General features: G+C 43.9%; 7 protein-coding genes across 7 annotated transcripts; 2 read left to right on the top strand and 5 right to left on the bottom strand.

The window, feature by feature from the left end:
- Positions 1-30: 30 nt before the first annotated feature.
- Positions 31-6,763, bottom strand: O0I10_009824 (uncharacterized protein; the record flags this gene model as incomplete). Its single annotated transcript, XM_058489810.1, has 6 exons — positions 31-166; positions 225-353; positions 412-3,563; positions 3,630-4,621; positions 4,679-6,270; positions 6,339-6,763. 6 exons carry the CDS (start codon positions 6,761-6,763, stop codon positions 31-33), a joined length of 6,426 nt encoding a protein of 2,141 aa, XP_058339432.1.
- Positions 6,764-7,072: 309 nt separating this feature from the next.
- Positions 7,073-8,384, bottom strand: O0I10_009823 (uncharacterized protein; the record flags this gene model as incomplete). Its single annotated transcript, XM_058489809.1, has 8 exons — positions 7,073-7,135; positions 7,218-7,305; positions 7,377-7,440; positions 7,514-7,584; positions 7,641-7,744; positions 7,814-7,960; positions 8,027-8,210; positions 8,281-8,384. 8 exons carry the CDS (start codon positions 8,382-8,384, stop codon positions 7,073-7,075), a joined length of 825 nt encoding a protein of 274 aa, XP_058339431.1.
- Positions 8,385-9,911: 1,527 nt separating this feature from the next.
- On the bottom strand, positions 9,912-11,416 carry O0I10_009822 (uncharacterized protein; the record flags this gene model as incomplete). The annotated part of the gene is made up of 3 exons (XM_058489808.1): positions 9,912-10,824; positions 10,929-11,254; positions 11,306-11,416. 3 exons carry the CDS (start codon positions 11,414-11,416, stop codon positions 9,912-9,914), a joined length of 1,350 nt encoding a protein of 449 aa, XP_058339430.1.
- A 438-nt stretch (positions 11,417-11,854) lies between these two features.
- Positions 11,855-12,333, bottom strand: O0I10_009821 (dynein light chain 1, cytoplasmic; the record flags this gene model as incomplete). Its single annotated transcript, XM_058489807.1, has 3 exons — positions 11,855-11,919; positions 11,986-12,039; positions 12,183-12,333. 3 exons carry the CDS (start codon positions 12,331-12,333, stop codon positions 11,855-11,857), a joined length of 270 nt encoding a protein of 89 aa, XP_058339429.1.
- A 1,035-nt stretch (positions 12,334-13,368) lies between these two features.
- O0I10_009820 (uncharacterized protein) lies at positions 13,369-14,538 on the bottom strand (the record flags this gene model as incomplete). The annotated part of the gene is made up of 4 exons (XM_058489806.1): positions 13,369-13,457; positions 13,533-14,195; positions 14,256-14,439; positions 14,503-14,538. The coding sequence occupies 4 exons, from the start codon at positions 14,536-14,538 to the stop codon at positions 13,369-13,371; spliced, it is 972 nt and encodes a 323-aa protein (XP_058339428.1).
- Positions 14,539-17,693: 3,155 nt separating this feature from the next.
- On the top strand, positions 17,694-18,719 carry O0I10_009819 (uncharacterized protein; the record flags this gene model as incomplete). The annotated part of the gene is made up of 6 exons (XM_058489805.1): positions 17,694-17,725; positions 17,789-18,110; positions 18,173-18,247; positions 18,314-18,420; positions 18,490-18,584; positions 18,643-18,719. The coding sequence occupies 6 exons, from the start codon at positions 17,694-17,696 to the stop codon at positions 18,717-18,719; spliced, it is 708 nt and encodes a 235-aa protein (XP_058339427.1).
- Positions 18,720-19,003: 284 nt separating this feature from the next.
- On the top strand, positions 19,004-20,902 carry O0I10_009818 (uncharacterized protein; the record flags this gene model as incomplete). Its single annotated transcript, XM_058489804.1, has 8 exons — positions 19,004-19,679; positions 19,760-19,807; positions 19,876-19,920; positions 19,994-20,105; positions 20,158-20,402; positions 20,466-20,561; positions 20,615-20,767; positions 20,835-20,902. The coding sequence occupies 8 exons, from the start codon at positions 19,004-19,006 to the stop codon at positions 20,900-20,902; spliced, it is 1,443 nt and encodes a 480-aa protein (XP_058339426.1).

Here is a 20,902-nt window from a genome sequence, read left to right as displayed (position 1 = left end):
CCTTTTTATATGAGATCACCCGTGTGTGAATTACCATGATCCCCATCGTGTGTAAGAATAGGAGGATTCCATCTTTCGACGAACGTATGCAGGAATGCTATGGGATAGCCACATTTGTCGGATTTGTTCGTATCGTTGTGGGTTAAGGAATTGTGGTGTGCCACGTCTACCCATAGACAAAATGATCAGCATTGTGAAAAGATTCCATGTGTTGAATGTTTTACCTGAGGAAAAGATCAACCTCACCGTGGATATCAAGGTAAGGTGCACTCATGATACTTCCACCATCCGCATGCAAGAGTAAGATAAAGGATTCCTTGACTACCAGGAAGATACCAATATCACCACTGCACCTATTATATCGTGACATGTGTAAGGAAAAGTGGATGTATAAGAATAAGGGAAACTTACTTTTTCATATGCGTGTTACATTCACCACGACCATTTTCAGTGCAACAATAGCGTCGTGCACAGACAAATGTGCCACAAATGAGACACAATGCAGGATACTCAGGTAGATTTCCACACTTGCGGCATACGCGACGAGCACTGTCATCGAAAAGCTTATCCATGCGATAGGGAAGCGATACCAGGTACGAGGGTGTTGGTAAGCTAAGTAAAGGCCTGGCTACACTGAGACCTTGCTGAGATTGTTCACTGTATTGACGACACCAGCCTGTAACCAGAGTTTGCTCATAAGCTTGGAGATTGAAGATATCAGGGAACATGGGAAGCTTTAGAATGTGCAATAAACGATCATATTCGTCTCCAGTGAAATCTTGGCTGCTTTGGTTTTGAAGAATGAAGCCATGATGGACAACCATAAGCAACAATGACTTGCGAAGATAGGGCATAGTGAATGTGCGAAGCAACGAAACAAAGACATTGGGTGGATACACGGCAAAGAAATCTTCGACAGTTGTGGCGGGGATACCAACCAGGGCTGCCACATTCGATGCAAATGCACGTGCCGCCTCTGCCGATGCTTGATGTCCAGTCGCATTTTGCTTGAGTTGCTCAAATGTTTCATTGACGCGTGGTGTTGAGAGTGAATCCTTGCCAAGTCCTTGTAACAATCCAATGGTCACCTTGACAAGTTCGGCAATATACAACAAGCGTAGAATGTGATGGGGCTCGAGTTTATCTTCACCAGCACGTGCAGTGACAAAGCTGAGACGCACAAGGATATGGAATGGATCATCAGCCAAAAGAGGCTTGCATAATACATCACGCTCGTATGCATCACCAGGTCCTGGAGCATTCTCCTCGTAAAATACTTGACGCAGTATTGATAAGGAAATTCGTTGCAATGTAAATCGATCATCCGTGACCCAACGTGTGTTCATAATAGTGGGCATCAGCTCGCCAGTCTTTGCCAAGATCTTGAGCAACATTTGGCTTTGTGATGAAATGTCATCCAAAAAGGTACCCGTGTGCTCCACTTGTACGTCACGTGCACGCACGCCATGATCACCACGTTGTGCCACCTCAAGCGTCGTGAGTGCGTATACATACATGTTGTAAAGATCGATGATGGAAGATCGCAATTCTGAAAATGATACCATTTCATGGATAATGGAATTGGCACCCTTCTTCATAGCTGTGCGTAATTGATTGTATAAACGTCGCAATCCATCCAAATCTTCAATATCGACATCGGGATCATTACGTGGATCATCTTCATCTTCAACCATACCGCCAGGGATTGGCTGTGGTGGTCCAATGTCATTTTCCAATCGAGCCATGAGTCGCTTTGCAGTCTCGCCGAGATCTTCGTATGGTGTCTTGGTAGCCATAGGACCAGGATAGGATTCCTTTTTACCCTTCCATACAATAGGAATCAAGACATTGCCAAGTGCTTTGCAAAGTGGACACAAGAATTGCTTGTGACGAAGCTGAGGAACAATATTTCGAATAGGGTTGATGGTATCGCTGTCGACTGATTCTTGGTATCCGTTGAAGCAGTGTGCATGCATTAAATGGCCACATGTGGAAATGTGTAAACCATCAACATGCGAATCCATAGGAAAACCACGATACGCAGATTTCTTGTTGGGTGATGCTTCCATATGCTCGCTCCATGTACCTTTGCCTTGTGCCGTCTCAAAGATATCCACCAACACATCCGCATTCTTCATGGGTGTATTACGCAATGACTTGGATTTCTGTACCAATCCCAAAACGCCGAATAATCGAGATCGATCAAGCTCTTCTTGACAAACAATGCAGGTACCAGAAGGGAAATGGCACGTGCGCTCCACATCCTCGTCTTCACCAATAATCTCAGGCTGATCAGTCATCATCTCATCGCCGTTATCCCCTTGAAGATTCTCATCATCCTCATCCTCATACAAATCAGCATGCTGTGACATGAACTGAGACTGTGCTTGAGCGAATTGAGCCATAATCTCGGCTTGACGTGCTTTCGCCTCGGCCTTTTTGCGTTCATATTCTGAAAGACCAGCTTTTTCTTGTTCAGCAGCCTTGTCTTGGGACTTTTGATGTGTTGCTCGCCAATCAGCAATCATTTCTCGGGCAGCATCCGATCCTTGCTCAAAGATCTTGTCGACCAAAAAGTTGCAACGCTTATGTGTATGCGAAAATTCACGATCACCCAAGAAACGCAGTAACACGGTCAACAACGATACATGCTCACGCTCAAATCCACTGACGATAGGATACTTGTTCTCCACGGCATGTTGCACAAATCCACCATCAATCTTAGGTCCATCATTACGGTATTTGCCCTTGATCAAAGCTCGTTGCTTTTCATACACCTCGTTGTTCTCATCGGTGACGGCTAATACTGCCAGGTACAATGCATGATCCAGGATAAGCTCGCTTGTAGCCTTTGATGTGCGAGAATTCCATAAAGCGTACAAGACAATCTGGCATAGCAAATGCGAGTGTAAAAAGTTGCCAATGTGCTTGAAAGGACCCGACTTGATCTTGCGAAGGCGAGGCAATAAAAAGAATTCGTCTTTTTCAGCCTTCTTCTTTTCATTGTTGGATAACGATTGATTCTCTCGGCTGCGAAGTTTCTCGAAAGCCTCCTCTCGTTGATTGCGTGAAAAGTGCCAAAAGTAGGGATCAATCTCGCAATAATATTCATCCTTGAGCTCGTATCGGCCGTGATCATTCAATCCAGCAGGAGCCTTGTAAGTCGACAAGCTATGCAAATGTGTCTCAAAGGACTCGTGTTCGCTCAAGCTATCAGGGAGCACCTTGACAAGTTCAGAATAGGCCATACTTGATAGACCAAGATACTGGATAATGGCTCGGCGGATCTTATCTTCAAGTGGCATACCAGAAGCAAAGCCACGCTCAGTAGCAGCAATGATCAAGTAATCGAGGAACTCTTCCACCACAAGGGCTATTTGTGTCTGATCATAGTATGGATGTGATTTGTCGGGATGTCCATTGAACCAATCGCTGAGGATGAATCGATCAAGCATTGTCAATAGCATGAGATTGGGTTCGGCAACAGTGAGTGCCACTTGTAGCAGATACAAATCGCAATCGTATGTCTTTTCACGCACACTAACATCTCGATAAGTGCGAGCCTATCAAAACATATATAAATCAATACCTCGCTCATATAACCCTATCATCCCTCACCCTATATTTACCTGATTGCGAATACCAAATCCATTTCGAACCCACACACCACAATTGACTTGTGCTAACAATGCACGTACACGTAATGGGTATTCCATGATCGCCATGAAAACATCATGATCCATGTGCTGTTGTTCACTGAAATGGTTGATGAGACCTTTCAGATTGCCTTTCCATCCCAATTCAGCAATTGCTTCATCCGTCAATAGATCCACGTGCTCCAGCATTCCGGATAATAACCAATGGTAAGGATGATGGAATGATACAGGCTCCGCAGCGATGTCGTATGAAACAATAGAATAGGTTCCTGCATGCAATGCCTCCACAGTCTTGTACTTTTGTTCTCGAACACCCTTGATAATCTCATAATCATGTTCAGTGTTTCCTTCAGCTGCACGAGGAGCCCAATCGACAATAGCCTTGAGAACACGTGTAATGGATCGGCAAAGAGTACGTGTGCCTTCAAGTGAGGGTGTGGATGTCGAAAGAGGTGCAAAGCAATCAGAGAACAATTGGCAAAGCTTCGATACTTGTAATGTGGCATTGAATGCACCCACCCAAGTCGTAGATTCGTATTCAACATGGACACTTCCACTGCGTACAAGAGGATCCATAGCTTGGAATTGATAAAGCAGATCAAGGAAATGGCGTAGGTACAATGGACTTTGACAAATATCAGGTTTGACGAGATCGGTGTTGAGCACATAACGTAGATCATAGAATGTCACTGCAAATCGTGGTCGTCGGATAGCACGTGATCCACAATTCACTTGTAAATGATGATATTGTTCGGGAAGCACAAGATGAATACGATCCGTCAAGAAGAAATTGGCGAGGATGGAGCACACCATAGCAAAGAACTTGTATTCTCGCACCAATAATGCTGCCACAGTAGGCACCGTCAACAATTGCACCGATAACGTTCCCACAGAGTGCTCTGGTTCACGATCTTTCAAGAAAAAGGCATCGAGTAATTCAGGATAGTTGCGTGCAAATCGAATACCTAAGCAAATGTATAAGTAACAATGAACCATCCTACTTTCAACCTTGTAATCCTTACCAATAATTGGACGATAGTCATAATTGGATACCACTGTACCAATCAAAAGATCTTTGATGCTTGCACGAGCTGATTTCCATAGACGTAAATCATATTGCATGAGATAATCAAGACGCAACTTGCGATTGAATTCTTTCTTGACGTGTTTGTTGGCAGCAGCTGCTGAATCGGAATTGTTGATAACAGGGATACCCAACTCTTGTGCAATAGCCGCTTCATCAGCATCCAATTTTTCTGTATAGCGTAGCCATTCGTTGAAGCCATTGCTAAGGTCGATAATGTCATGGGTGTATTGCTGAGAATGTCTACGTTGATGTTGAGAAGAGCTGGATTGATCTTGATTTGCCGAGGATGTATGTGTTGGTTGTGATGGTGAAGAATGTCGGTGTGGAGAATTGGCAATGTTTGTGCGTTGAGTAGGTCTCTCGTGTTGGTCTTCCAAATCTTCAGCTCCATGCATCTCCACATCACCATCTGATTCCTCATACGCATTATCATCATGGTTGTCATCATCTTGGCTGGAATCATCATCATCGTCATCGTCGTCGTCATCCTCATCCTCTCCTTGAACATCCATCCAAATATCCTCATCATTGGCTGCTTCGAATACTTGAGTGATCAGTTCGTCATCAAGCTCAATCATATGTGCTGCTGCCATCATGTCGTCATCATCATTACCATCATTATCTTCATCGAGATCGGGACCTTCGTCTCCAAAGTCGTCCAAATCACCCAAATCATCAACATCTGACATTGGGCCGCGACGCGTACGAATCGATAATGCTGCAAGATCAGGGCGTAAAGACCATTCTTCGCATAAAACCTCGCAAATGATATCACGAATGATGCAATTGCCTTTTTCCACATTGCTGAAAAACGTGTATCGTCCACTCGTCAATTCCTTGAGCCAATCCAATAGTAATCCGCAAATCTCCTCACGCACCGTATCTTTGCAAGATCGAATGGTGACAGCCAATTTGATACTGCTGATGATTCTACCGATCTGAACAAGCTCATCAAGGTCACTGGAAGTTGCCACAATATAACGACCATACGCATCGACGGTTTCTGCAGCTGCTGAAGCTTGAGATGTGGTGCATTTGATGGCTCGTTTGACGACTTCGATCACTTTATCAAAGGTATGCGTTTCATCATTCCACAGGATACAAGCGTACAATTCTTGATCATTGTTGCCTCCATTTGGCATACGTAAAGCTCTGTCGGTTGCTTGAGCATCTTGTCGAATGTCGTCAGGGTCGCCAAACTTTATATTTTCTGGTGAAGCGGCAAAGGTCTCGAGGACATAATCCATGACGGTGGAGATAGTATTCTTGATTTGAGATATCAATGCGGGTGGTATGGATGAAGTTGGTTCCAATGGTTGTAATGATTCGCCTGATTCTGAAATGGATCGAGCTGCCGAGAGCGAATGGATATCACACACCAAAGGTACTTTCCATGCTTCTGGATCACCACAATCACAGCATCCGCCTGAGCCACGACTGATCCAGATCTTCACATCGTGTCCTTCATGGTTTGTAGCATGAAAGCAACGCGAACAAAGAACGCAAGTGTCGTCAAGTCCGCAGTTTCTTTGTAATAGAGTGAATAAATCATCCCGATGACTTCCGTAAGTGCGAATAATGAATGAATGACATACCTGCATCGATAGACACTCTCGCCTCGCTTAAACAAGTGGCCACATTGCTTTCCACGTTGACTTTCCCAATACTCGGGCTCATCGTCTGTTGGATCCACAACCACATTGTCTGGATTGGCTGGCACTGTTGACTTTTGCTGATCTTCGCGTTTAAAGAGGTTGTACTTTTCGAGCAAGGCTGACAAATTGTCTTGATCAGAGAGCCCTTCCTTGAAAAAGTACTTTTGCATCCACTCGGTATTGTTGCCCCATAGCATGCGATAGCAGTTGGTGAGGATTTGTCGTTCAGCACCTGGATGCAGCCGGTAATTGTACATTGCGGGTGCTTCCACAAGGAATGTCTTTAGCTGTTCCACACTGAGAGGCGTTGTCGCAGTGTCATTGCTGCCTTGTCCAAAAGCTGCAAAAGAACTCGAGGCCGACATGGCTTTTATCGTTGTTGTCTCCACGGAATATTCCAAGCCGAGTTGGTTGGTTGAATGGGTGGGGCGATGGTGGTGAGGTGAGTGGAAAGCTGCGGGAAAGAAAAAAGACACACTCGCAAAGCAACCTTGGTGCATTTTGAGCGGACTAACAACCTTAGAGCAAATCCGCCCATGCTACTACTACGACACGCGTGACTATTTCAAATCTTATGGGGATTATCGCATCATCGACAATGGGGTCTGCAAGTGCATTGAAACATGGTAATATACATTGATTACTAAGACACTACGCTGCTGCTACTAATACAACTACAACTTGGAATACTTTGCAGGCTGCTTGGTCACGAAGGCTTGAACGGAGTTGGGGATATCCTAATAATGCATAGAGAGAGCTATTAGTATCATCATCATCATCATCCATAGATAGTGTACATGAAAAAGAATAAATCCATACTTCAGTGTTAAGCATTGCAGAGCTCCAAGTAACGGTATAAGCCAATCCTTCGGCAACCGAATGGTCACGCGAGTAATTGAGGAGATGTCTATTGCGCCATTCATGTTAATGTCTCTCTCATCCTCCCATTGTATTCCCGCTCCAAGTTGATTGACTCACTTGGTTCCCAAAACAGCGACAGGGGATTTGGATGCAATCAAACGTGCGGTCTTAAATGCTTCATCTATGAAACCCAATGCTGATAAGTAAAAGAAAAGCCTACCAGAGAAAAAGGATACTTGTATAAAGAAACTTACCCAAAGCCTGTTCCTTGGTATCTAGCACCTTGCTCACTACACCTTCACGCAAAAGCTCATCCGACTTGACACTATCATCATACAATAAGAAGATATTCATCAAGAGGGCAAGTAGACATATACTTACTTGCGAGCTGTGAGACATACATCACGCACAAAGCTTTGGTTGCCGATAATCTTTTGCAAACGTTGAAGCGTACCCACATCAGCAGCAAGACCAACATCGACTTCCTATATTAAAATCGATTAACGTTCCTGTTCTTTCGTTTCAAGAGACCATGCCAATGATGTGCAACGTACCTTGACACAAAAGTAGGCATCCTTTGTGCAATAACGAATATCAGCAGCGGTTACCATGTCAACACCAGCACCGATACAGCCATTATGGACCACAGCAATGACAGGCTTTGCGCACTCTTCAATAGCAGTAAACGCGCTTTGGAACCACTACATAGTTTCATCACCATGCATGAGTACATATCCTTGGATACCAAATGCAATGTAAACATCTACCTGCAAATGATGTCGCTTAGCGTACGTCAAACGAGCAATATCACCATTGCTTTTATCCTTGAGTTGGGTCTCGCTCAAATCCAATCCAGCCGTGTACAGTCTACCAGCACCTGAAAGCACAATGGCGCGCACGTCTTGGTCATCGGAAATAGTACGGAACACATTGAGCACGTCGCCAATGAGTCTAATTAGCAACAAGCAACAACGAAGTCAACGATTGCGTTTTTCAAGTTGAATAAAGCTGCGGCATTTACTGGTTGTTGAAAGCATTGAGTTTCTTTGGGCGGTTGAGCTCGACATGGGCGACGCCATCGGGATGCACGGTGACCTTGACGGTTTCGAATTGGTAGTTTGGCATGTTATGGGATAAGGGATATCAAATCAAATGATGCGGGGTAAGCACATGAAAAGCGGGCGGCCCTTATATGCATTGCAAATCAAATGGCATGAGTAAGCCAAATTCAATTGTGCTGAGTTTAACCGACCAAGTTGTACCTCTCGAGAACTGTCAAATCCGCATGAATAAGCCAAATCGACGCGATTGTGTAAGAAACTTGACTAATGGTATCGGGTAAACGTCAACCTCATTGTCATACTTGGCTATCTCATCACCATTACCTTCATCAACAAGCGCGTATTAGTGTACGGCTGCTTCTTGATCTTTGATCTAGGCTATAATAAAACATGGCTTTTCAAATACACGTCTGGATCCATAGCGCTAGAAATCCATTACCACACACACACACACATAATCATGCTAGGGAAATCTATGCTGTTGATAGTAAGAAGTCATTGGTTGTAGTATAAGGCATTCAACAATGGCGTCATCCTTCATTGTTTCATTACTCTAATCAACGTCTTTCATTGTGGATCGTGGTTGAATGCTCGTCATGAGCAAACTAAGGTGGAAAGAGGACTCTAAGCCAATGACTTTTTCTCTTGCTAAGTAAAAGTGGTCGTCGACGACAATGCATTTTGAGATTTTTATGATCTCAGCCTACTATATAACCATACGCCGCATGAAAGTAACTTGTAATTTGAAAAGGAACATGCCCTTTGGTCCCAAGGTGCATAGATCAGCTTAAGAGTAAATGCAGAGGTTCAAAGGGCCATGTTTCGAACCATGCAGTATTCATAACAAAGGGAGTTTGGAAGATGCAATAATATGCAGTAGAAGCAGGTTGTTTGTAAGAGAACGCCCATTGGCGCACAAAGTGTGTCGAATTGTGGGATGATGTTCCTTACAGAAGTACCACGTATATCACATGAGATGTGCGCGCGCCAAACTTTGTCAAAAGGTCCCGTGATTTGATAACCCCTGCAAAAACAAACATGCATGCCAATGCAGCCTCCAACACACTGACCATGGCAAACTGGAACCCGCTCCCATCTGATGCACATTCTTGACATTGATAATCTAGATCACCTGCAACAACCGCTTGTCAATTGAGGACAACATTTTAAATGAAAAACCCGCATGTACGCAATCGTCAAAGATGCAAAGCCCTGTGAAACAAGCAAACACCATCCACCCCATATACATCTTGAAAGATGATGCACTTTGTTCGTATAGTAGATACACCTTTTCAAACATCTTGATGCAATCCTCGGGCAAAAGCTATATACAATGCGTCCTTTTGTTTGTGTATGTTTATGCGACATAGCTAAAGAGACCGATGTATGTGTTCCAGATGTTTAGATAACTTTTATTTTTTCATCTAATGAACGTAACAGTCGCACAGGTATGTTTCCAAGAGATGGTAATAAGAGCCATGGGTATGAAATGAGTTTCAAGCATGCTAGTAAAAAGGTTTATATGTACACTATGTGGTAATGTATGAGGGGGGAAACAATGCTACAAGAGGTGGGGGTAGAAGCTTTATGTTTACAGCAGCTTGTCGACAACACTCAATGCAACAAACACCACCACAGTGCAAACAGGTACACAAACGACGCCATAACTCCAAAACAGCATCCGTAACATCTCCTCTTCAAAAATGGCATTCACTTGAGTAATCTGCACGAGGTTGATGGCTGTTGGTGTACATCCAAGGACGATCATAAGCGTAATAAATACAGGGTCGCTGGCAAGGAGACTCCATTGTGATCCATAGATGACGAATGCGCAAGTGATTGGAACGCTAAAGCAAGCCATGATGATCACACGCACCAAAATAGCAACAAAAACAGGTTTTTTCATGGCTGGTGATGCTGGTTGTTGCGATTGTGAAATGATTGTCAGCTGAGCACCCAAACATGTCAAGATCAAAGGGACTGCGGCGCGACCACACGATTCAATTGCCTTTGTAAAGCAAGGATAAAGGAAGGAGTCCTTATCGTACATGACGTGTTTGAGAGGTGACAATCCAACAAGCAAACCGAGAAACGCCGCATAAAGGGGTGGCGACATGAAACTATGGATACGCATGATCGCTTGAATAACAATACCCTTAAAAGACAAGGATTGTGTGGGCGATGATGGCGATGTACTCGTAGGCAACAATGAGCTGGTTTCTTGATTTGCCTTGGCTTTGATACCATCCTCTGGTTGGATTGCAGCTGTCAGCGTAGTCGAGCTCAAAGTACGATCCGGCATTTGACGACGACCTTGTTCTGCATCGTTTGTTGCACCATAGTTTGTGGCTGACGATGCAGATGAGGAACGACCCGAGGCACCGTCATCGATGTTGTTGTTGAATTCCTCTTCGTCCTCTGGAAGTTTCTGTAAAAGGCTGTATCCGTAGGACCAACGCAGCAAATTGCCAAAGATAGCAAAGAACAAAATGTACGAGACACCTCTGTAAAAGTGTTTAGAAAGATCCATGGATCGATTAGCTCCCTTCCAGTGTTTCTCCCGATAGCCACACCCTTCCATATATGCATGGATTAACTCCAACCTTACCTTGCTGCAACCGATTCTTGAGTATCTTCCTCGTTCCAAAACAATGTCTTGCCTGCTTCTGAGACAGCCAAACTAGTAATAATGGCGATCGGTAGCGAATTGGTGTTGCCAAACATGGCACATGCTAGCACAAAGCGGCGATAAGGTGCATTTAACCCGAATAGATGTCCCATCAAATTGCCCATTGTAAATGTCAACGTTGCGTACACAGCAAAAAAGGCTGGGATGGGCCAGAATGCCAAGAGATGCTCCATTGAAATAGTCGATGCAATATTGCTAAACATCAGGCACGGCGTGAAGAACACAAGATTCAATTTGGATAGCCACTATGCCAAGAAATCAGCCATTGAACGAATCATGAATTGAATACCATTTACCTTTTGCTTGTCATTTGTGAAGAATCCAAGTTTGGTGAGGCAAAAGCCAAATAGCACCACCACCATGACTTGTAGAACAGCCTGGATGAGAAGCCATTGAGTATATCGCATGGCATGGATCAAATCATCCACCTCACCTGAATAGCTGAAATAATGAGCAGCAACATCACGACAATAAATAATATAAGAAAAAAATGTTGTCGGAGGGCGGGGAGAGTAATGAAAGCGATCGATATCGGCACCTCTTTTTATAAACGCGATGAAGGGATTGCGAAAACAATGAGCCAATGAGATCCGATTCCTGTTCCCTGGTGAAAGCTGTGTTCTCCACCCTTCTTCCCTCTCTCTCACACATTTGTTTGTTGTTTCATACTGCCGCCCTTTCCCAGTTTCCACAAAAGAACACCTGGTGCTGTACGCATGAGCCAATTTGTGTTTCGGTCACATGTGGAATATGTTCTTTTTTCTTTCTTGTGTTGCAATAGACAAAGAGGAGGAGGTGGAGGTGGTGGAGGATGAACAATTACCCAACAATCAACTATATCTCATCTAGGCAGACTTGAACAGCAAGATAGCGATTTGACCATGGTAAAAGTAGATAAAGTGCTTGGATTCTACAATATAGGATCTATATCAATATACATCTCCCCTCATCTCGTATCCATGTCAACCAAACATACCATGCGTAACAAAGCTACCAAAGTTGCGACCGACTACACAATGCCAGGTGGTGCCTAGAGATAACAATGAAAAAAGAGCATGTGAGTTTCCATGTCAACAACAAGAATAGGAGAACAAGATGGCCCTGTGCTACAACAAGAGCCATTCATCACCATCCCCCCCCCTTTGGCAGAATCAACCAAACAACAATACATACCATACTTCTTGTCGAATTCGCGTTTGATATGAGCTGCAATATCCTTTTCAATGTTGAACTTTTCCAGAGCTTGTGTGCTGCACTCGATAGCCTCCTGCTGCATCTCATCGCTCATGTCGGCGCTCTTGATGACGGCCTTGGTATCAGACATGGTGATAATCTAGACACGTTGACAACCCAAGTGTTAGCAATGAAGGCTCCATTCGCGCGGGGTTCCAGATCCATTGTGATCCGCGTCATGCCAACCCATTCACGTTGTGTATAATAAAGGACACGCTTCCAACTTACATTGTATTAAGAGCAAGTGGTATCGGGAAGGAGAAGAAGGTTGTTATTGTTGTCGAGAAGAGAGGAGAAGACGAGAACGCTTTGTAAAAAATGGCATCCTCCCTATGTCCTCCCACGTGTGTGACGTACACGGGCTGTCCGAACTTGTCGAGAAGCACATCATCACATCATCGATATCTCTATCTTTCTTTACTCCCAAATGTCAATGACGACAGTAAGCAGCTCATCCCTGGAAATGACGTTTGTTTTAGGGAGAAAGGGGTAAAAACGGATAAGCCAATGTGTAAAAAAAGAAAAAGAAAGAGAGAGAGAGCGAGGTGCACAGCAACAAGGAGATCAAAAGAACGTGATCCCAGTTTCCTGTTTGATAGACATGATCCAAGTTGAATCAAATACACACACTCACATTCATATTCTTAGGAGGAACGTGGGAAGGAAGGGTTAGCTAAGCTTTTAGTTGCTTCTTTGTGTGGCGTAAAAAATGTTGAATGGACCTAGATCCCAATTTGCTTTTAAGGAAATCATGCACACGTTTAATCATATCGTGCTCTTTGTCCCACATGCATACGTGTATCAGGATCAGTTTTGAATAGTTGTTGTAATATGTAATGAATAATGCAAATAGCTATATAAAGATAATTACATGGGTTGGGTAGGCAGGAAGATGATCTCTATCAATGATATACAAAGCATATGGTGAAATAGAATAGAACACAAATAAGATAGATAGTAGGAGCCAGCAACTTGATGACAAAGGAGGAAAACGAAAGGAATCATAGTAAATGCAGGGATAGGAATCACAAATCTGTCATGTGCAAAATGTTGTGTGTGTGCGTGTGTGTGTGAGAGTGTGTGTGTTGTGAAAGGATGAGTAGTGGATGGTGTAAAAATAGATCAATCATCTGCGGCGCAATGTTGTGCCATGGCCTGTGCGCCGTGGATATCGTTCTGATGAGGTGGATCTCTTACGACCGCGACGCATGTTATCTACTTTATCCATTAATAAACTGCCCAAATGGAAAGAACCACCACCACCCGTCATCGTGAATCTCCGCAACTTACCATAAGATAAGATACCCAGGCTTGTAGTAGTAGTAGGAGAGACATCTTCATCGTCATCATCCTCTTCGCCAGGATGTTGTTGTAAATGGCCTAGCATTCGATCCTGGTGCTCTTTTTGTAGCATGGGTTGAAGAATACGTCGTCGAGCATTGATAAACCAATTGCTAATCTGGTTAAGCGTGAGATTGGTTTGTTGTGCGAGAGCCAGCTTCTCGTCTTCGGTTGGATAAGGGTGCTTCTTATGCCTGGAAAGCCAATCACGTAATATGGCAGTAACGGCTTTGGGAAGATTTCCACGACGTCGCTTAGTAACAGGTCCTGGTGATTGCTTCGCTCTGCGAGCATAATCGGTAACCGTGGCAGGAGGAGGTGAAGGTGGTGATGATGGTATAGATGAGGAGGATGATACAGATGTGTTGTCAGCACCATTAACCGAGCCAGCGGTGTGTTGTGCATTGAAAGAGCAAGATGAGAATCGACGAGAAGAAGGTTTTGAGGAGGGTCGATGATGGTGATAAGGATGATAACGGCGATGATGCGTAGTAGTAGTACTAGTAGTGATGGATAACGTGGGAGATGATGGCTCATCATATGGATGTAATGGTGGTGTCGGAGAAGATGCCAATGATGGTATCGGCGATGTAGGCCGTACTTCTACATTATCTAATCATGACATAGAGTGAGTGAGCCTATCTTTGCCCCCATTTGAATGAATAAACGTACCTCGAATATCAGCCCAGACTCGACCATTATGCTCAAGCATCTCATGAATACGTCTCTTGTGAGTGGCAATAAGTTGGCCATAATAAGGATCGCCGTATGGAATGTGAACATGCTCAAGACCACCCGTGCTCTCCTTGACATATTGATGGTCATGGAAAAGGATCACTGGGCTAAACACACGCATCTACAATCGATAATAATGAGATACAAGGGAAGAATGACAGCTTTTGTTTGACTGATACTGTACCTTGTGTTCGGATCGTGTTGCAATGTAAGTCGACATGCGAGTAGTTCAATGGAATGGTGGAATGTTGTAGAGCCTTTTTAAACGTCAAAGACAAGTGTTTGGCATGTAAAAATATCGCTTCTGAACAGAACTGGGAGGAAGAACGGGAAATAAGTACGACCCCAATGCGAATGAGCCCTTTTTATGACAAGAGTCAGCTGTGCAACGCGTGACCTAGCATCAAGCGCCAAAAGTGACATCTCGATCGTGATCACGCGGATAACACTCACGAAAAGGACTCATCTCATCACAATATTCAATCGTAAATCATGTTATTATAAATCTATACTGCCCATCACAATAATAAACACGCATAGGGTGATTATTTGTTTCAACATGTATCCTCACACGGTGCACATGTCAAAATACCATGTCATGGAAACCGTATCCTGCTCATCATCAGCGTGGGTGTCGGAGGATCAACGCTTTGACCATCTGAAGCGAATCCCTTTTTAGTCAGCCTGAGCATAATGTGGCTATGGGGCTGCTGCTGCTGCTGCTGCTGCATGATCAACTGACCTAGTACTTTGCACTTTTCCACGACTAAGCAACGTAATCACTCCCAACTTTGTAGCCAAAATGACATCCATCCTTGCGTGGGTATCCTTCATTTCCCACTTTTCTTAATAACTTTTGCATCCACAACATCCTTCTCTTCACATACATAACACAAGACGATGGGAAAAGATCATCGGCCATTTGTAGTGCATTACACAGGCGTTCCAGATATAGTTAACGTTCACCCCTTCCCTTCTTCTTTCTATTCCTCGGGCAATTTGTGCGCGCGTAAAAAGGGTTGGTCTGTGTCATCCCAAAGTAACCACTAATTCCTCGTGTATATGACTTGCAGAGCCACCTTGTGCCTGAGATGACTTAAGCTTTGTAAATCTTCCCTCCATATAGGTAATCGCAACGTGCTTTTTATTTATCCGAACGCCACTTGATTATGACAGCTTGTTGACAGTTTTATGCTAATCACCACCACTCGCATCAACAAAGTGTCTCAATTGTACATGGAGCCATACATACCTTATCGTTAAAACGACCTCCACGGACTTGTATCAAATACATGTCGATGTCATATGTCGTCTCAGGTTATCACATGACACAAGAAAAATGTCGTGGCATCTCATTTTTTATGCTTGCAACTCGCACGATTTACTTCCTAGGCTATGGATGACGATCGTGAGAGTATCAAAACTCATAACCCAAAAATCTGGGCTGTGTCGTGAATGAGGGTCCTAGATATGCAACATGGTGCTGGACACGTTTGTGAGGGGTTTTGTACTATTTTGGATGTCGTTATGCCTTTTCTCAGCCTTTATCCTTATCATTTTTGATAAGCGTTTGTTTTGTCCCCACACCATCCATCACAGCTTCAAAGAAGGGACTTTTGCTTAGAACAACAGCAAGATGGTTATAGTAGCAGATAGCATGTGAGAAGCTTGGGGGCTCTATAATTCTTATACTAGAGACCCGATTCGGCGTAGAAAGAGACAAGGGGAGGAGGAGTGACATTTTGGTATTCTCAATCGCCGATTTCAATCAAAAACAGCCTTCTCTGTTGGGAAAGAACAAACGCCCTGTACGCTTTGTACCCACGCTCCAGTCATCTTTCGTAACCGTCATTTGAATTTCGTGTCACCTATCTAGTTAAGCCCATGGTGCCATGTTGGGCAACTTTGTCTACGTTCAGCAAGTCTCGTCTCTTGATAATATCAATCTAAGAATCCTACTTTCTCTTTTGCCGACATACATAATAGCTCGCTTTCCTTTTGCTGCTGAGCTTCTCATGGATCGGGCAGCTTCACAAAATGAATGCAACGCAAAGCGCCCAAAAAGCAAGCTTCTGCTGTTTTCTTCAAGTTGCTGTTTGTGGCAGGAAGTTGCCCCTGAAAGCTGCTGATCCACAGAGATGGTACGAATGGGCCAGTGCACCTTTGTTTGTTTATCTTCTTTGTATGGTAATGATGTCGCTGCTGCATGGCTGATTGTTATTAAAATAAAGATAGCCATCATCCGCTTGCTCATTCTTGACTTGACTTGAATAAACACAAGCGATTTTAGTGTGGCACAGCCAATATTATATATGCTGGGATACTTTCTCAACGTGCTACCAATATAATGCGACAATACCTGGGTGGTGCAGCTAGAATGGTACTCAAGCTGCCAACTCAGGTTTCTTTTCCTTTCCTGTTTGGTGCATTATCCCAGCAGTCAGCATAGTTGTAGCGTGGGTAGCAATGGTGCAATGTGATACAATGCCGGGGATGGCCACCGTTTTGACATTTGGATAACGTATGGCGAAACCAGACGCCCTTTGTTTTATCCGTCAAGTAATTGCATTATGGTCGTGTAATCAACAATCGCAAGAATAAAGTGGTAGTAGTATACGAGGAGCGTCATTAGCTGAATGATCTTTGATCCTATTTGTATGTGCAACGTTTATAACAAGGTCGCTGAATGGCGAAAAAACAGACGTACAATCGCAGCTCTATTAACGTTTTCAAGTGCGAAAAGGTATTTTTCTCAAAGGTAAATGTGACATTTGTATCGAGACTAAGAATCATGTGCTCATGCATTATACCTCCATAGGCATTATGCGTAGGCTTTCTAAACCAATTGCGCGATTTGAATCAAGCGAACATACACAAGTTAGATATACCTCGCTAAGTAGGATGACGATACGACTGTTACTAGCCAAGGCGAACAGCCTTTGATTGGCTATGTACATCGCTTGAAGAGAGTGGTTCAAAGTTGAATCCATATTGCTCCTTGCTACATGGATGATTACTAGAGATCATTGCGCACACGCATGTATTGGTTTCAAAAGGAGTGATCTTTACGCTCCAACAGCAGATTTCAAGAAAAGCTATCATCGTATCCAATGCGTGGTATGAATTCGCCCCTCAATACCACGTTGTACGCTGCATGAATTTTCTATTGGCAGTGCATCATCTCGAATGAGGCATTTGAAGGTATTGAGTCAACGAACCCTTTTATTCATTCTAGCAATGTATCGAGGAGTCTCTTATCCATGTCAATGTTGATGCTCAGCTTGATACTACTGCTATGCAGTTTATCGGAGGAGGTGGAGGTGGGGGAGGAGGAGGAGCAGGGTACAAACACATCTTTTCCGTTTTCGACACAGCATGGAGGACGACCCTTTTCTTTTGGTGAAGCAGTAAGCCTATCTACGTCTTTATTTTATCATGTCGACAGCTATCTAACACAGTGAATGCACTAGCCAAGTGGAAGATGCGCTTGAAAATGCGTCGTCATTGTTCGACTCTTGGAAACGGATTCAGCAGACAGTGTCCTCCCCAAAGAATCAGGAATTGCTATGGACGGCAGATGAGTTGAATTCGTCACTCGAAGCCATTGAACAGGATCTAGACGATTTGGATGAAGCCTTCTCAGTATCCCAAGCCAATCCTTCCAAATTCAACCTGACAGCAGCCGATCTCAACTCTCGTCGTTCGTTTTTGACCCAAGCACGTAACAAGATACAAACTATCCGTAATACTATGGCGAATCCTCCAGCCAAGCAATGGCAGCATTTTGACAGCGTAAGGGAGATATGAGCAGGATAAGGGTACAAGGTGTCCTAAGTGATTTCATTTTTGTATAGGGATCATCAGGTGAAGCATCCAATTCTCGTCATCATAATGACAACCTGCTTGAGGATGAAAATCAGCAACAAATGGTAAGAGAGAGAGAGATGGATCTTCCTTCATTCATAAGGGTTAGGGTATTCATGTGTTTTATTTAGGTCATGATGCAAGAACAAGATACACACTTGGATAGCATGTCGGGAACATTGGTCAATCTTAAAGAAATTGCCGGAACAATGAACACTGAGTTGGAGGATCAAGCCATGTGAGTCTTGGCGATGATGATGGATGGATTATGGAAACGATTGAAAGCTGACAATTGAGGTTTTATTAGGATCTTGGATGATCTTGGCGATCACGTTGACCGTTCTCAGGGCAGATTGAAACGAGCTATGAACCGGGTAACTTACATCTTGAAGAAGGAAGAAGGTAGGGTTTAAGGAGAGGGAAAATGACACGATGGTGTATTCATGTGAATGTTATATAGAGTCAAAATCCGGCTATTGTATATGTTGTTTGATCATTGTCCTCATTATTCTACTGGTACTCGTTATTGTCATTTAAACACCCCGTCATCGTCATCATCTTCGCTTTCTTCACCATACCTCCACGCCACTTTGTCCTTTTACCTACTTTGTACGTTTCAATATAAAGATTGTCTATATATCATTCCCTGAATTATGGAAAGAATTCTTGGCATGTGAAGAGGATGCATCTTGGCATAAGGCTTACGACATGTGTGTGATAAGGCCATGTGTGTGGACGCATAAAGTGCGCTATGTGAATTGTTATTGTCCCGCCTTTTATTGCTGCTTCTCTTTGTTCCCTCTCTACTACAAAGTCTCTCTATGGAAGAACAAAAACAACAAGACCAAGAGTCTACCAAGTCTCCACAACACGAGTCGTCGTCTCCTTTACAAGATAGCACCAAGGAGAGCCCCGTCACCTCATCTGCAACCAGCCCTCCTGCTGCTACAAGTGCAAATGAATCCAATCCTACTACCAGTCCTGAATCGCCTTCTACTCAACAGCAGCAAGAAACATCGCATGAGGAATCTCCACAACAGCAGCAGTCTCCACAACAACAGTCTCCACAGCAGCAACAGCAACAGCAAGAACAACAGCTTTCAGAGCCTGTGCGTACATTGAAGGAAGCGTTTCCTGACATCGATGTGGAGGTTATTGAAGCCATTCTCGCTAGCCAAGGTGGTCAGATGGAAAGGTCGTTCGAAGTGCTTCTCGGCATGTCTGATCCCAACTACAAACCTGAAGAGCCACCACGTCCACAACAACGTGCAACAGAGCCAACAGCAACAGCTGAAGATGTACCTGCACCACCCATGCCCCCAAGACCCACACAAACAGAAACCCAAACTCAAGCTCCTTATGGTTATTGGCAACAACAACAACAACAACAGCAACCACAAGAACCTCGTACTGTTGAAGAGCAAATGCAAATGGATGAAGCGTATGCAAGACAATTGGCTTTGGAGGATGAACGTGTACGGGCACAGCGCTATCAACGTACGTAATGATCTGTCCCAGCCATGTGCAACATTGCATGATTTGAAGCTAATTTTCATTCATTTCACCAATCAACTTAGGTCAACAACAACAAGCTGAAGATGATCAACCTCTCTTTAACTTTCAAGGTAAAATGAAACAAAGGATACATGATATTGCGAGATGTCGACCTAATATGCATGTTATGCTATCTTAGAGGATTTGCCAATCATCAAGGAAAGAGTTGTGGAGGCTGGAAATGGTAAGTTGTTGTTGTTAGTGACGTGAAATGATGGATCTTGGATTGTTGATATGGCATACGTACGTGTTGATAGCTGCCAAGAAAAAGGTGATGGATCTCTACAATCAGTTCAAAGCCAGCCGTGCCAATAATGGTGGTAGCCCCAACCAAGGCACTTCGATGCCAACCACCAATGCTCAATACAGGTACGTTTTATAAAGGAGCAACCTATATAAGGTACTGACAACTTTCACATAGAGGTCTACCCAGTGATGATGGCGATGATTTATTAGCGGGTGATGTCTCAGCTTTGCATCTTTCTGACAATGATGTCTATGCACAAACGGCACGTCCACAACAGCAACAACAACCAGGTGTTATCCATGTCAACCCACCTTACCAACGCCAAGGAGGTAACGACACAATCGATGCTCAAATTCGTGCCGACGAGGAATTAGCACGGCGCTTGGCAGGCGATGACCAATTCTGGGAATCCAATACACGTAAGCAAGCTCTCATGTTGTATAAAAGTAGCTTTGATTAACCCCGTATGTATCATTTTATAGGAAACAACAACAATGAGCAACCTCCCCAAATGCCTCCAAGAAAAACACCATCACCTGGTGTACAACATAGCACTGCGGCCGACACAGGATCTGAAGGTATGGGTGAACTTGTAGTGAGTGGCACAGCATAATCACTGACAACATTCCAGGTGATAGCGTTGTATTGACAGCACCTGAGACCACCAAGCCCACTGAAAAATCTGAATCTCGTGCTGAGGAGCGACGATCGTACGTGATTCGTGATGAGGACGACTCGGATGATGATGATTTGATTGATGTGGATGAAGAATCAGAACGGAAAGGTAAGGTTTTTAAAAGAGGGTAACCCATTTTGATAAGGGGGGTATTGACCTTTTTCAAATTATGCAGATGCTACACAAAAGGGTGCCGATGCTGCTCAAAAGCCCGACGAAAAGGCATCAACCTCTCCCAAATGA

Source organism: Lichtheimia ornata (assembly GCF_029851405.1).
Source record: "Lichtheimia ornata isolate CBS 291.66 chromosome Unknown scaffold00060, whole genome shotgun sequence".
Lineage (NCBI taxonomy): Eukaryota > Fungi > Mucoromycota > Mucoromycetes > Mucorales > Lichtheimiaceae > Lichtheimia > Lichtheimia ornata.
Note: the sequence above shows the minus strand (reverse complement) of the source record. Positions and strands in the feature narration are given on the sequence as shown.